The following is a 15,843-nucleotide window of genomic DNA, read 5'->3' on the forward strand; positions in this document are numbered from 1 at the left end:
TACTAGTAGTTAGTCCACTGAATTACCATCTTCTAGCTTTCGGTAAATTGGTTTGCACATAAAAGAAACTTTTGTTTAAAAAGATAGGAGCCTAGCTTTTGCACAGTATTATTTTTCGCAAACTAATGGAACAAAGTCATAAAATATGCAGTGTTCTGCAGTTGCTCCCCGTTTTGCGGGTGAAACTTGGAAGTCTATTCACGTATGTTGGTGTCTCTGCAGTTGCTCCTCGTTTTGGGGGCACACAGTTTAGGTTCCTTTTTAAACATCGAATGTGGGGGTTTGCGGTGTGCATGCGCTCATACTGTGGAGGTAATGGCTGTAATTTAATGCTTTTATGACAATTAGGAAGTCTATATTACAGGCTACGCAGTCCCCCATTTTCAATTACACGTGAATTACAAAATAAAAAACAACCACGAACAACACTCAATTATTCATATATACACTCCCTTTTAGCTAATGCATCACATAAGACTGAAGTAAACAAAACCTTATTACAATCTGATTATATGCAAACGGCGTACCTTAGTTGGGCAATTGGAATAAAATACCCAATCAATTATAACAAGAGTGCAATAATAGAATAAAAAAAAAAACAAAAAACAAAAAATGCACTAACTTCGGTCGGAAGTAAAAGGGAATAAAATATCCAGTCAAGGCTAAACAGGGTAGGCTCGAATGCAGTACATGGAGACAAAAGTGAAGGGGAACGGTGCATACTAAAATTTCTTGGCATGTTACTTTGAAGGGCAACTACAGGCGTTATGCTGGGCGTATTTCCCACAAATTCCACACTTTCTTCCGGGTTTGGAACTTTTCTCAATGGCCATCTCCCTGTTGCTTTTTATACGCTTCCCAGTACCTTTATTCTTCGCTTGGGCGGGGGCTAAGATCGTTATTCTTTTCGGTGGCTCCACACCGCATAATGCTTGGATCGCAGTGCGGTTACCCTTAACATGGTTCACAGTTAAATCGTCACTAGTGAATTCTATGGTAAGATCCTTCAGAACCGAGACCATCCGCGTTTGCCGCTCTAGGCTATTGCCTACCATCCCCACGCACGTGTTTATCTCGGCACATAGTTGGGTTGCTGTGGGCGTTGGCCTGTCGCCATTAGGGGGTACGCCCCTACATGCACCATAGTCGAGGTGTTTGCACCAACGGCCCACAATGTAGTCGGGGGGTAACTGTTCCATTTGTGCACCCCGGAAAACAACGAACATATGCCGACAGACCAGGCCCATTCTTTGGAACAAGTTGCAATTGCATGACTTCACTTGACCACTCGCCTTGTAGTGTACGGTCGAAGTAATGTTGCCCGCACCTCCAATGTCATAATAGGTGCTATCCCCGTCGTGGCGTAAACCAACCACAAAAGAATCAAAACAAGCTGCTTCTATTTCTTTCTGCAACTCGTAAAAAATAGTGATTGTGAACACTCGTGCAATATGGCGCTCAAGTGCTAATGGTGTTTTAAACTCTGGCAGGTAACCCTCGCACTCGGCGTTTAATTTATCTTGCCGGTAGCGCTGCATTCCCAACACGCTCTCGAACTGCATGTAGAACTCTACCTAGCTGGAGTGGGAGCGTGTGAATTTACCATATACGCCATTTTCTGCTTCTGAGCGTGATGTGGTTCGCAACAACCCATAGATGAGCAAATCTAAAAAAAAAAAAACTGGGATCCAACTCTCTCTTTCAGCGAATATTTTGTTGAACCACCGATGTTTTGATAGCTTGTATTCATCCATTAATAGTTGCCATTGCTCCTCAAACTCAGTACTGCTGATTCCCACGTTCCACACGATAACATTTAGCTTCTTGCGAAACTCGGTGTCCTTAGCTAACCCACTACCCAGCTTTTCATTAACCTTAGTCATGATGTGCCACATACAGTACCGATGGCGAGACCCTGATAATACTCATTGGATAGCAATCCGCATAGCTGGGTCTTGGCCCGTCACAACACACAATGGGCTCTTGCCTATTGCACATTTAAATTTCTCCAGTAGCTAGTTGTATGAGTTAATGTCTTCTTTAGTGAGCAAACCGGCCCCAAAAGTGATGCATCGTTTGTGGTTGTCCACACCGGTCAATGGCACAAACACCATGTTGTACCTACACAATTAAAAGAAATATGTGAATTGTTATTGGGTAACAGTTCCACTATAAACCCTTGTTCGTCAAGGTTGGAGAATTGTATATATAGTATGGTAAAACATATACATTTTTCTACCAAGATAGGGCCAAACATATACATATACAGTGCACATTCCTCATCAAGGTTCTTTTATTTTGGAATTAATGAGGGCAGAAGCTAGGCTGGTGGCCACATGGTAGGGTATAAATAAAAACTATAACCATGCAATCCTAACAACTGGTGAATATTAAAACTCGTTGCACGCCCACATAGTAGTGAAATTCAACCCCAAAAAAAAAAAAAAAAAACAATCGGCTACAATATATAGCGTTTGCGCCCACCGAAACATATCCATCCCAGAAATCTTAACTAAGATACTGAAATGAACATAAGTAAATGGCAACCTAAATATGGAATAAGTTAATCAGTTAACCACTTCTCATTGAACAAAACCTTTACCTTCTAGGAGACAACAAAAAACAATCTTATTATGCACCAGGTCTTGATCTGTACTGTTACTTCCCAAAGAAAATAAGGCAATATTCCTGGGACGTCCTAAACATGCTTCTCCAAGACTAATAGTGAACATTATTCAGACAAGTCTGAATAAGGCATGATAGAATCCCAAAGGACCCAAATTAATTAATAAGGTAGGCACTTACTGAAAGACAGTTGAAACTATGTGATGGAATTATTTCATAATAGAGTTTTATACCAGTTTATGAAACTAAAACTGAATCTTGCTAACTGATGAAACATCTTTTAAGCATGAGTGGTACCAATCTATTAATCATACAAACATGTTAAAAAGTATTCAAAAACACTTCCATAAAGCACACTCGTTAAATGCAGTGCAAACAAGCTTAAAGCATGGATTGAACCCCGAACTACATCAGCATGCACATACGACTACCAATTCACATGCTTACCACAGGGTCGGTCTAAACACGAATAATAACAGCGAAATTGGGATTCAAATTGCAACCGCATACCTGTTTGTCGCAAACGTTGCGTCGAATGAAATATTATCGCCATAGCAAGAAAATGTGCGCCTACCGCGGGGGTCAGCTCAGAACAGGCGTGACAGCCGGTTCTCCTCATCCAGATGGTAGTAAAAAAAAAGTCACTACACATTTCATGCTTGGCCTTAAACGTTGCGATAATCATCTCGCTGTCAACTACATCAACGTACGTTTGGACGTCTCGTTTAAAATTGTGAAATTCCACGTCCGTCGCGCCCGCATTTGCATATGATCCAGTGGTCTCTTTGTAAAACCGCAACCCCGTTGATGCATCGATGTTTGCTTTCACACAATTACCTAAGAAAGCTTGCTGGGCAACATTCAGTCGCCGGTTTATCTGCATAAAAACTTTTGAGGACTCTGTGCACAACTTATGAGTATGTTCTTCTTCAAAAACTGTCACAACGAACTCCCCAGTGCTTTTTTTCTTCTTAAAAACGATCCTCGCTTTGCAGTTAACTCTATTAGAAAGCCGACGGCGGTGCTCTCGCTTATCCCCAGCGTCGACAACCCGATCATGAGCACGGGGTATCCTGCCACCGCCTTTGACCCCTTGCCGACAGCACACTAAGTATCGTGAGTAGATTTCCCCAGCTCTGTTGCGCTTCACGGAGCTACAACGGACATCAAAGCCAACGGTTCGAGCGTAGTTCATGTAGCAATGGATACCTTCGTTTAGTGTTTTGAATACACGCTCCGCTGCCGAAATTAATGAAGCGTCCATGGGTGGTGTCCATTCGTGGTATTCAGTCGGCGATGACTCCACCACAGAACGATGGGCGTCCGGGGACACCATTCGGCCTTCTCCAAATGCACAGGTCGAATGTTTGGGGGGAGGGAGGGGGGGGGGGGGGACGACGCCGACGGTCACCAATGCGCCGAGAACGCGGGGGTACCTGTGAGTTCGCCGTCATCGGATATTCTCATCGTCACTCAGTGCCGTAAAACACGCGAACTATAAGCGGTGTGTATCCGATGTTGCGAATCTAGGGTAGTAATGTGTGTAGCCTACTTTGGTGCCGTCCGATCTAAAATACCAATGCTCTCGATTGATCCACTAGTTCACACGTTACTACTGGTTCACACCAGAAAAATAGCCTATATATATATATATATATATATATATATATATATATATATATATATATATATATATATATATATATATATATATATATAATCTTCCTACATCAGTTTTTGCGCTCAAATTTTTATACTCAATTAATTAAATATTTTATTAATTAAATAATTGATAAATCTTATTTGGTAAGTAATTGTTTAATGGAAATTAATTTTTATTACGTAATTATGGTATTGTTATGTATGGTATTTTATTGATGATAAAATTATCACCAACCAGTCATTCTCTCCTCTGTTCGATCAGTCTCACCATGGTTTTTTCGAAGACTGCTTCCGAGTCTGATGTCTCCATCTGCTCAACCTTCGCTTTCAGATACGTTTGAGCTACCCTTCCTCGGTAAATATATACTCCTTACTCTATTTATTTCGTTCCGTTTTATATATGTTCTCCGATTAGGTTACTTCAAAAAAGTGAGAAAATAAACGTCGGTGAATGATTGCAGGTTTAAAATGCCGGAGAACTCGATCCCCAAGGAAGCCGCGTTCCAGATCATAAATGATGGGCTTCATTTGTGACCACTTGGATGGAGCCTGAGTGCGACAAGCTTATCATGGCCGCCATTACCAAGAATTATGTTGACATACATGGATAAGTATCCTGTCACCACTGAGCTTCAGCCAAGTCTTGGCCAAAGTTTTTTGTGAATTACGTCGGAGGCGGAAGAAAAATGCAGCTTTTGTATTGTTAAGGATAAACATTTTAATGTCGTATCTTTAGAAATCTTAGTTTTCTCTGAATTTTATTTACAAATTTTTGAGTTGGGTTCGCTGGAAATTTCTGTGAAAAACAGTGGGTGTTTCTTGGAATTGGTTAATGCCCATAAACATATCACGTTTGATTTTTGGGTTTTAGTGTGCGTGTCAAATGAAATGATATGAGCATGGCAATGCTCCGCTCCGTCGTGATTTCTGTAGTTTTTCTTACAACTTTGGCAGACATTGATTCAGATTGGAAGCTTTCGAGCAGCCATTTGGATAATGGTGATCCTTTCTATCTTCAAAAGACAGACAAACAGGTATGTGATTTTTTTTTTTTTTTTTTTTTTGAAAGCATAAGGTATGTGATGATATCTGATTTTTGAGGACTAGCTCTATATTACTACAAATGAAAACATGTCTGGTCAAATCAAAGTTTTATTTTGGTGGCGTTATAATTGAAATTTATGATTGCCAATGCTGCAAAAGTGGTCTGTCTATATCCTTCAGGGAATCACCGTTCAACTCAAAATGGGAATCGAGAAAGACGAGCTACCATCAACCCCATTTATGGTAGTAGAAGCTTAGCTAAATCTCTTTGTTGTGAACTCCATCTTTTATTTGATGAGAAACTCATAATTCTATGAGTTCAATATGTATTTAAAAAAAAAAAAAATTGACAGAGAATAAAAATTGCATAGAAATTAGGCCAACTGGAAAAAGAAATGATTATTAATGGTCGATTAAAAATTATAAATGATCTCAAATTGACTCAAATGAAAAATGAAATGGTCAAACTGCTCAAACAATAGTATAAGTAAATTAACTAATTAATATGTATTAAAAAGAACCATTGACTGAGAATAAAAATTGCATGAAAAGTAGGACAGGTAAATAAGTAAATTTGAATAGGAAATGATAATTAATACTTGATTAAAAATAGCAAAGAATATATTACTAGAAATATTTAAAAAAATATGTTATTAATAATTAACTAATTAATATGTATTAAAAAAATCATTGACTGAAAATAAAAATGACATGCAAATTAAGCCAATTAGAAAATGAAATGATAATTAATATTTGATTAAAAATGACAAGGAATATATAAAATTTGTATTTCCAATCAATTAATTGATTAACTCAAATGGCAATGAAAAATGTTTCTAAACTTACTCAGTGTATAGAAAGAATATTAATCTCGGGTATATATTTTATAAAATATAAAGTTACTAGAAATATTTTAAAAAAATTGTATATATATGTTGTTGAAATATGGTTATGTAAAAATATATATTTAAAATGGAAAATGGAATAGAATCGTTTAGTATCCACAATTTATAAGGAAAATTTTGTAATTAAAGATGGAAAAGGTTTTGTAATACGAGATGTAAATATAAGGTTTAGCCGAAACAGAAAGAATATTAATCGAGATGGAAATTAATAATTTCTACACCAAATGTTATTTTATACTAAGAATATAAGGATTGTGTAATTATAAGGTTTAGCCGGGTATGTCAAAAAAAAAAAAAAAAAAAAAAAAAAAAAAAAAAAACAAACAAACAAACAAACAAAAAAAAAAACAAAAAAAAAAAAAAAAGATTTAGCCAGGATGGAAAGAGTATTAATCTCGATTATATATTTTATAAAATGTAAAGTTACTAGAAATATTTAAAAAAATCCGTATATATATGTTATTGGAAATATAATTATGTAAAGATATATATTTACAAATGGAAAATTGAATAGAATCGTTTAGTATCCACAATTTATAAGGAAAATTGTGTAATTAAATATGGAAATGTTCTTGCAATACGTATGAATGATTCAAAAGAAATTAGTTATGACTGGTTTTGTAGCACATCTTTATCGAAAATTATGGAACCTCATTACAATGCGTAATAAAGATGTGTAATTATGTATAGAATGTGTAAGGAAGATTTTGCTTAAAGATAGAAAACAAATTAGACCAATTGGAAAAAGTAATGAATATTAATAATTTATTCAAAATTAAATATGATCCCCAAATATAATTCACTGAACATTGATATTTAAAATCTCTAAAGTTTCAGTACTGGATGTGTACATCTACACATTGACTATTAATTAGACAATTATTTGATCGAATTCAAGCAATGATAACATCAAAAAATACAATCGATCCAACTCAATTCTTTAATTGTATTATATAATATTCAATGTAATAATTTATATAATTATATATCGATCCAAATATTCTTAAAATATTTAACAAATCTATTTCGTGCATTGCACGGGCAAAAATACTAGTGAACTACGAAAAAAGAGATCGTAGTAAGATATAATAAATATATTAAAAATAACCTATTATAAGGAATTGTCTATAGCATTTTGAAAATGATAAGTTTGAGTAAATAATGTAGTAAAAAATAATTATAATTTTTTTAAATAAAAAAATTTGGCCATCTCTTTCGGCATGCAAGTCTTTTTTTTTTTTTTTTTTTTTTTAAGGTCCATTTTTTATCGCTAGTTATGGTAATCAGGAAAGATGGTCATCGGCGACTATGGTGACAAATTATATCATGAATTAGGGCCTATATTGCATTAGAGTATCTCCAACCCACTCAACTCCAAAACACCAAATTTTTATACCAAATATCACATCAAAAGGAATATTCTCACACCAAATTTTATTCATTTACAATCCATTTACACCAAAACATCAAACTTTTACACTAAAATAATTTTATTTTTCAATTATTATTTCAAATTTAATTATTTTAATATAATTTAATTCGAACTTACTTAGTTTAATATAAAATATAACTTGTGATGTAAATAATAATTTTATTAACATTAAGTTTTTCATAAAATTAATTATTTAAAAAAATTGAATTTAAAAATATTTGTTTAAAATTTAATTTATTCCACAATAATAATATAGCATACAACATCTAGTACAAACTAGTCTTTAAAATTTTAATTAATATATATTCAATATTAGTCTTGTTTCGATCGTCTCAATGAGATCTTTAAAATGATATAATTTTTATTTAATAATACAAACTTTAAATATAATTAAGTATTTAACAAAATAAAAAATTACATATAAAACAAATAAAGGATACATTTAGAATTAAAAAAAAAAAAAAAAAAAAAAAAAAAAAAAAAAAAAAAAAGTAAGGGCAAAAGGGTCATTTTCATCTCATTTTTCATTTGCCGCGGATGAACAATGCGCTTTAACGTTTTGGGGTTTTGTTAAGGAACAGTGCGCTTTAACACCCCAAATCCCCCTATGGAGCAGTCCAATTTTCATATTTGGCGTTTTGGGGTCAGATTTTGCAGTTTTGCATCTTCCTTGGAGATGCTCTTATAGATTCTAATTTAAAAATAATTTTAAGATTCTGTACATACAGTTGACACATTATGTATCGGTTAACTGTTTATGTACATGTAAACAAATTGAAGGTACATCACATTGTAATTATATACACAACATGATAATTACAGACACATAAACTATTAAGTGCAGGTATAAAATACATTAATTGTAGATACATAACATGTTAACCAACATCTTATGTGTTTGCAGTTAATATATTTTGTACCTACCGTTAATAATGTATGTGTCGGTAGTTATCATGTTATGTGTCTGTAATTACCATGTTATGTGCATTCAGTTTGGTTACAGGTACATCAATGGTTAATTGCAAGTACAATATGTATTAACTGCAAACACATAGGGGTCGTTTACTAACTTGGAAAAATGGAGAATTTTTCAAAAAATAGAGAAATTGAGAAGTGGAAAAAATAAAAATTGGAGAAGTTGTTTACCAAATATCTTCTTCCAAATGCTTACTCCATCTCCAATTTCCAACTTCATCTACATTTTTGGAGAAACAAAATTTGGACGAGATGGAGAAAACATGCGTGAACAGTAACTCCTCCAAGAGGTCGCGGGTTCGAATCTTGTACTGTGCCTTTGCTTCAATTGTTGCTTGCTTTGCTACGTCCTGTACTGCTTCTTTGCACGTCGCGGGTTCGAATCCAAATTGTTGCTTTGCACGTCAGTTTTGCTCTGCCTTTGCTTCATTATTATTATTATCTTTTTTTTTTTTTTTTTTTAATTTTCCCCTTTCTTCATCCTTATGCACACATAATAATAATAATAATAATAATAATAATAATAATAATAATAATAATAATAATAATAATAATAATAATAATATTATTATTATTATTATTATTATTATTATTATTATTATTATTATTATTATTATTATTATCTTTTTTTAATTTTCCCTTTACTTCATCCTTATGCACACATATTTATTATTATTATTATTATTATTATTATTATTATTATTATTATTATTATTATTATTATTGTTGTTGTTATCTTTGTTGTAGAAATGTAAAAATGCTATATGGAATGATTGTATTTAATAAAATCAGAAAATTAGAGAAATGAAGAATTAGAGGAATGGGGAATGAAAATTGAAAAATTGAAGAAATGGAAAACTGGAAGAATGGAGAAAGAAAACTGGAGAAATGGAAAACTGGAAATGAAAAAACAGAGAAACGAAGTAAACGACCCCATAATTTTTTAACCAAGGTTCACGAACCTTGGTCCATAGTATATATATATATAAGTTCTGGAGCGGCAAACTCCTCCTATGTGAAGGTGCACCCGTCTGTTGTTCACCAACAAATACTGGTACCGCGGTGACATTTTAGTAATTTCAATAATATGCTAGTGCATTTAGATATGTTTAATGGTGCTTTGAATCCAATGCACCGTCAAGCATTCCCGTGTGCACCATAGACCATCATTTGACTGTGCACCAAAGACTACTACAAAGTGCACCAGTGCACCACAGACAACTCTGAAATGCACCATAGACGACTCTTAAGTGCACCAAAGACGGTCGCACGGGAGGAGTCTACTGCACTTGATCTGGATTATATATACATATACCCCTACATTACTACTCACAAACTTGTCACTCCCTGATGTAGCAAGTTTTAAAATATTCATTATTTTAAAGAGAATATTGCACTTTGTGTCTCTAAGTTATAGGGTAATAGTAGAATTCGCCCCTAAGTGTTGGTCATGCTCACTTTTTATCCCTAAGTTATTATTGGTGTTGCATATTTTGTCCTTTCGTGCTCACTTTCATCCCTGAGTTATACTAAAATTGCAAATTTCATCCCTAATGTATTATTAGTAAATGGACGAAAAGTGCAACGTCAATGATAACTTAGGGACGAAAATTGAATATGACCAACATTTAGAGACGAATTCTGCAATTACCCTATAACTTAAGGATGAAAAGTGTAATTTTTCCATTTTTTAATGTATTTTTCATTTGAATTTGAGAGGATTTTAAGATTAGAACTAAATTTAATAGGGAGTAATATATTTTGGCAATTAGGAAATCGAATGTCAAAGAATTACAACTCAAAAGCCTTAGAAAAAATATGGTTCAAAACATGAGAGTCAAAATTAGATGATCTTTACTTGGGGGGAGGTCTGCATACAATACAACCACAGAAGAAATAATAGAGAATAGCACCCAAAAATCTATAAAACGTGATCTATTAAAGCAGTAGTGTATAATACAAGTAAAATACAAACACAAGCATCCATCCAAAAGAGAAGAGAGTAACATGATGATGATGATGATGAGGTGGTGCATAGTGCTTTGTACAGAACAGCTCTCTCTTCAACTGGCAGACAGGCTTAAGAAACCAAACCCCTGATTCCACATACATTGTACGGTTCATGGTCACTAGTGTTTGGCAATTTGCTGCCATTTTGTTCCATTCCCATCTCCTTGTCATCATTCACATATGCATCTCACCTCACCTCACTTGCCTTTAACCGACACCGCGTTGGTTTGGTTTGAACCGTGGTCAACCAATGCGGATATCTTGTGAAAGGAACACAGCCCAGGCATCCTATGATATTATAAACAATAATAGAGTGAGTTGACGCGTGACAGGTTGAAAGAGTACCAGGTAAATAAATTGTTACGATCAAGCGTTTATCACTATGCCAAAAGCTAGACTGCTGGGAAGGGGAATTGTTGGGCGGAGGCTTGATAAGGACCAAGTCCAGCACCATGTGACTAGGGGATTATTGGGCGGAGGCCGATAAAAGGCCAAGTCTAGGGCTCTCGAAAATGTGTGACGGTATAAGGAAATAAAGTTGCGCCTTCGTTACTAGCTATAACTTTTGGCATAGTGGTAAGCACTTGATCCTAACATAAATCATAACGGACTGACTAGTTGTATGTATGTACCTGGAGGATAGAAAACACTTTCTCTGCAATGTGTTTTTGAGGGATAGTTGCGCCTCTTTGTTGCAGTTTGTCTGGGTGCAGACAAAGCCTAGCTTTCTGATAAGCCTTCTTCACTCTCGAGCTTTCGATTAGGTAAGTTAAAGGGACTGGGAGCCATCCGCTGTTAAACCATAGAATCTGAGTCCACAGGAACAGCCAGGCCGGGGGTCATTCTAATTTATTTATGCACACTGTATAGTTTTGGTAATTGATCTGTTGGATATGAAAATATAGAGAAAACCTTACGTGGTGCAGCGTTGACAGGAGCAACCGGATGTCACCTTCCTTACCAGTTAACCATATCCTTATTTTTTCATCAAGTAACTCCATTTCCATCTGCATTGTTAGAAAACAAGAATTTAGGATCTCAAGTTTTTGTTCCAACTTCTAACTGTACTTTGTTGGATTGCATAATTGCTAAGAAATTTGGGGATTATACTATACCTAAGCATACCAACTTTAAGTTAAAAGATGAAATAATAATAAGCAACAGAGTCAAGATTATGGAAGCTTACATCAGTGTCAAAATTCTGTCTTCCTTCTCCCTCGGCACATTTATCTGCTTCCTCATCCTGCAGAAGGGGTTTACCAAAGACGAGGATCTAATGAAAACCGAAAAATCAATATCTACCATGTGCAGATTTTCAGGTGTTACACAAGGAAGGACAAGGGGTTTAAAGCTAAGTACCGGTATGGTTGCTTGTGTAAACTCAGTCCCGTCAATCTGTTCATCTGAAGACTGATGCATGCTCGGCATGTCTGCAGAAAGACAAATACTCGCAAGTTGATAGCTGTTGAAAAATAGGAATAAACAAACAGCCATTAATAGAACCTTGATTTTACCTGAATGCTCTTTCTCCTGCTGAGGAGTCATTTGGGGATTATTCTCAGTCTCAGAACAGTGTCTCTGAAACTTCTCTTTGGCCCAAGCAATCGCTTCATCTACACCAATTGCTTCATCCACCATTATTTCTCTACCACTGCTCGTATTGATCTCGATAACATAGGAGCTCATGACTTCATCTTCATCCTGTTCTGTCACTACTTGATCATCATCATCGTTCAGCAAGTCATCTTGAATTCTGCAGGCTTGGCTTGCCTCTTGGTCTTGACCAAGAGAGGATGCAACAGAGGACGGGGGCGAATTGAGATCCAAATCATGATCTGTGGAGATTTTGAGGCTTCTGTACGAATTGGGGTCAACACTAATGGTTTCGGGGGATGAATTCCTCCGGCTGAACCCAAAGTGAGTGTTTCTCAGGCTTTCACTGTGCTCATTTTCAGTATTATTGTAAGGGGGGTGGCACGAAAATGCTGGCATCCCCTGATACCTTGGATGTTCTTCATGAAATTTTCTTGTGTTCCATCTAGATGCCACATTTATAGGCCTAAAATCAGGAAAAAATTTAATAATGACTACAAATTTCTGCATTTTTCAAACATTCTTTTCATCAATATGCTTCTTATACTCCCAATTCTGATATCTCCCTTAGTATATCAAGATTATGATTATAACTTTGTAACAATAGCAGAACTTGGCATAGCATAAAAAGTTAACCAAACACTGTTGAAATCTCAGGTTTTATTTTATTTAAGAAGCACAACAAACAAATCATGTTCTTCATCTGTCAATCTCTTATGAATTGCACCTATGAATGTATGAACGCATACTATTATTGTACGGCTTCGATTGCTGTAATTAGGGGAAAGTTGTGGGGGTATATCTGTAAATTAGGAAACAGAATTGTAACGGAAACCGGAGGCGAAATTGATTGTTTATACCTGAGCTTTGAGGCGAAGAACGAAACGTCGGGATCGGCTTCTCCGATTGCCGGCCGGAGAGGGCTGACGTTCTCCGAACTCAAAACGGAAGATGAGCTCGCTTTGGATTTGGACCCCGACCTCGTCCTCGATCTTCTCACTTCATCTTCCTCTTCCCACCCGAATATATCGCTGTAAAACCCCTGATCATACATCCGGCCACACTTCTCCATCGGGATCCTGAACTCCGGCAAGTTCCGGCCGCACCTCGACGGAATTACATTCTCCGGCGGGGTGAAAATCTCCTCGTAGAACAGAGTCTTCCGGTACTCATTGCCGGAAAACTGGCGACGCATCACACTCCTCGGAGGCCCTCCGAAGACGTCGCTGAAGTCCTCGGGGTCTAAAACTGAAGATTCGGAGTCTCCGAGCACCGTTCTCCGGCGGTGGGAGTTGTCCTCCGTCGATCTCCGGCGAGGGAGGCTAGTCTTTGTTGTTGTCGTCGTCGTGGTCGAAGGCATTTCCATTCCCATTCTCATCCTCCAGGACTCGTCCATCTTTCCGGCCAGGTTGTCGCCGGAGTACTGTGTCCACAAGACCACAACCGCTGAACTTAAGAAGAAAGTATGGAGCAGCACTGCTTCTGAGCTGGTGTATATATCTACACGCTTTATAACTTTTCAGTAAAGAAGATCTCGCCATCTAGGGAAATCAATTTTCCTTTTTTAACTTTTAATTATAAATATTTAATAAACTCAATTAATTAGATTAACTTTTATTTTTTTTTTAAATCATAAAATAATCTAGCAATTTGGAACATTTCCATTAATAACTGTTTGTAGCCGTATTCTTGAGTTAGCTGGTTGCCTGGTTGTATAAGTGTATTTTTACACAACCTCTAGTATGCAACACAAGATCAACCCACCAAGCTACTTCAGCTACTACGAATAAAATTTACTCGGATTATACTTATCAAAATATGTGTAGAAGAATGAAAATATTCATTATATTGTCTTTCAAAAGAATTATACAGACATCTATTATTTGTACAAAAATAAACTATTAACCTAATAGGTTCATTCTTAAAAGGACCTAAGATTTCAATGTCCCCTCAAGTTGGAGAGTATAAATCGTATGTTCCAAGTTTGTTACAAATATATTATTCAATTCTAGGAATTTTAAAGAATTTTGTCAAGATATCAGCTAATTGATCTGCTGCACTGACAAGGTTTGTTTTGGTAATTTAATGTGTTTGGTTCTATGATGATAAACTAGATTTGAGGCATGTGTAGAGTTGCTTGGTTGTCACATATCAATGTCATTTAAGTAACATTGTCACATTGCAAAGCTAAAAGATTTATTGTCAGTGTGTCTCACCAACCCGTCAACAAGTCTGGTTAGGCACGCTAGCAAACCCGTTGCAAGGCAATTTAATAGTGTTTTAGAGATTTTTTTTTTATGGCATTTCTTTCGGGTTTCGGCATTTTGGAGCAAAACACTATACTAAAAAACTATTTAACCAAACAATTTTTTTATTGATCGGACCAGTCAAAACTTTTGGTTGTAACTGAGCAACTATTTATCAAACATCTCCATTTCCTCACTATGTGAATAGTGTTCCCTTGTTTCTATTTCATTTCCAAAATTTGTCACTAAAAGTTTGCAGTGATTTTTTAATTAATCAAAAATTTAAAAACTCGTTTTTATGTTTTTAACCCAAATTTAAAAAAAAAAAAAATCAACCCATATATATATATATATATATATATATATATATATATATATATATATATATATATATATATATATATATATATATATATATATATATATATATATAACCCTAGCTAATTAATATTGGGAATAAGGTTTAAATTGGTCACTGAATGTAACCTGAAAATGCAATTAGGCCACTGAACTAAAAAAAAAATGCAATTAGACCACTGAACACTCCAAAAAGTGCAATTAGGCTACTGAACTAAAAAAAAAAATGCAATTAGACCACTGAACACTCCAAAAAGTGCAATTAGGCCACTGAACTCTCTAAATGTATGTAATTTCACCAGATATCAGGTTACCTGCTTACGTGGCAGCTGAGTTGGCATTTTTAATAATTTTTAAATAATTTTTAATAATTAATTTTAATAATAAATTTTTTAAAAATTGAAAAAAAATTAAATAAAAAATAAACGATGGGGTGGCCGTCTTTTTTTTTATTATTATTATTATTTTAAAAAAAATTATTATTAAAAATTATTAAAAATGCCAACTCAGCTGCCACGTAAGCAGGTAACCTGCTAAAATTGATGGTAACCTGCTATCAAGTGAAATTGCACGTTTTTGGGGTGTTCAATGACCTAATTGCACTTTTTTTTTTTTTTTCGTTCAGTGGCCTAATTACATTTTCAAGTTACGTTCAGTGACCAATTTAAACCTTATTCCTTAATATTGTTTGTCAGTTCTCAGTCTTCTCTTGGTTTCAATCCTGCCCCTCATCAACTACACTACTACACAAGATAGTGAAAGACAGAGGAAACCTTTGGAAGATTGATTCATTGATTTCTACAAGGCTGTCTTTTTTTTTTTTTTTTTTTTCACAAAATTTATAATAGTTTGCAGAAATTTTCAATTTCATTTTTGCTTAAATTGTATAGTCTTTCTATCTCAAAACAAAAATTATTGCTCGTCTTAATTTTTTTATTTTTTTTTCATCACAACTCCATTTGCACCATTGCGCAATGAATCTCTCGTTAGGCGT

The 15,843-nt window shown here is 35.1% G+C and overlaps 2 protein-coding genes across 3 annotated transcripts; both read right to left on the reverse strand.

Moving 5' to 3' along the window:
- Positions 1-740: 740 nt before the first annotated feature.
- Positions 741-1,562, reverse strand: LOC109185048 (protein FAR1-RELATED SEQUENCE 9-like). The gene has a single exon (XM_019335046.1). The coding sequence runs from the start codon at positions 1,560-1,562 to the stop codon at positions 741-743; it is 822 nt and encodes a 273-aa protein (XP_019190591.1).
- An 8,869-nt stretch (positions 1,563-10,431) lies between these two features.
- Positions 10,432-13,741, reverse strand: LOC109185097. 2 transcript variants are annotated; one of them, XM_019335095.1, is made up of 7 exons: positions 13,107-13,741; positions 12,168-12,691; positions 12,013-12,083; positions 11,840-11,896; positions 11,571-11,660; positions 11,286-11,462; positions 10,432-10,941 (listed from the first exon to the last, which is right to left on the reverse strand). In XM_019335095.1, the coding sequence occupies exons 1-7, from the start codon at positions 13,640-13,642 to the stop codon at positions 10,897-10,899; spliced, it is 1,500 nt and encodes a 499-aa protein (XP_019190640.1). In that variant the 5' UTR covers positions 13,643-13,741; the 3' UTR covers positions 10,432-10,896. The 2 variants fall into 2 exon arrangements, with proteins under 2 accessions (XP_019190640.1, XP_019190639.1); XM_019335094.1 differs by having other exon boundaries at positions 12,168-12,712.
- Positions 13,742-15,843: the final 2,102 nt, after the last annotated feature.

Source organism: Ipomoea nil, unplaced genomic scaffold (genome assembly GCF_001879475.1).
Source record: "Ipomoea nil cultivar Tokyo-kokei standard unplaced genomic scaffold, Asagao_1.1 scaffold1310, whole genome shotgun sequence".
Classification (NCBI taxonomy): domain Eukaryota; kingdom Viridiplantae; phylum Streptophyta; class Magnoliopsida; order Solanales; family Convolvulaceae; genus Ipomoea; species Ipomoea nil.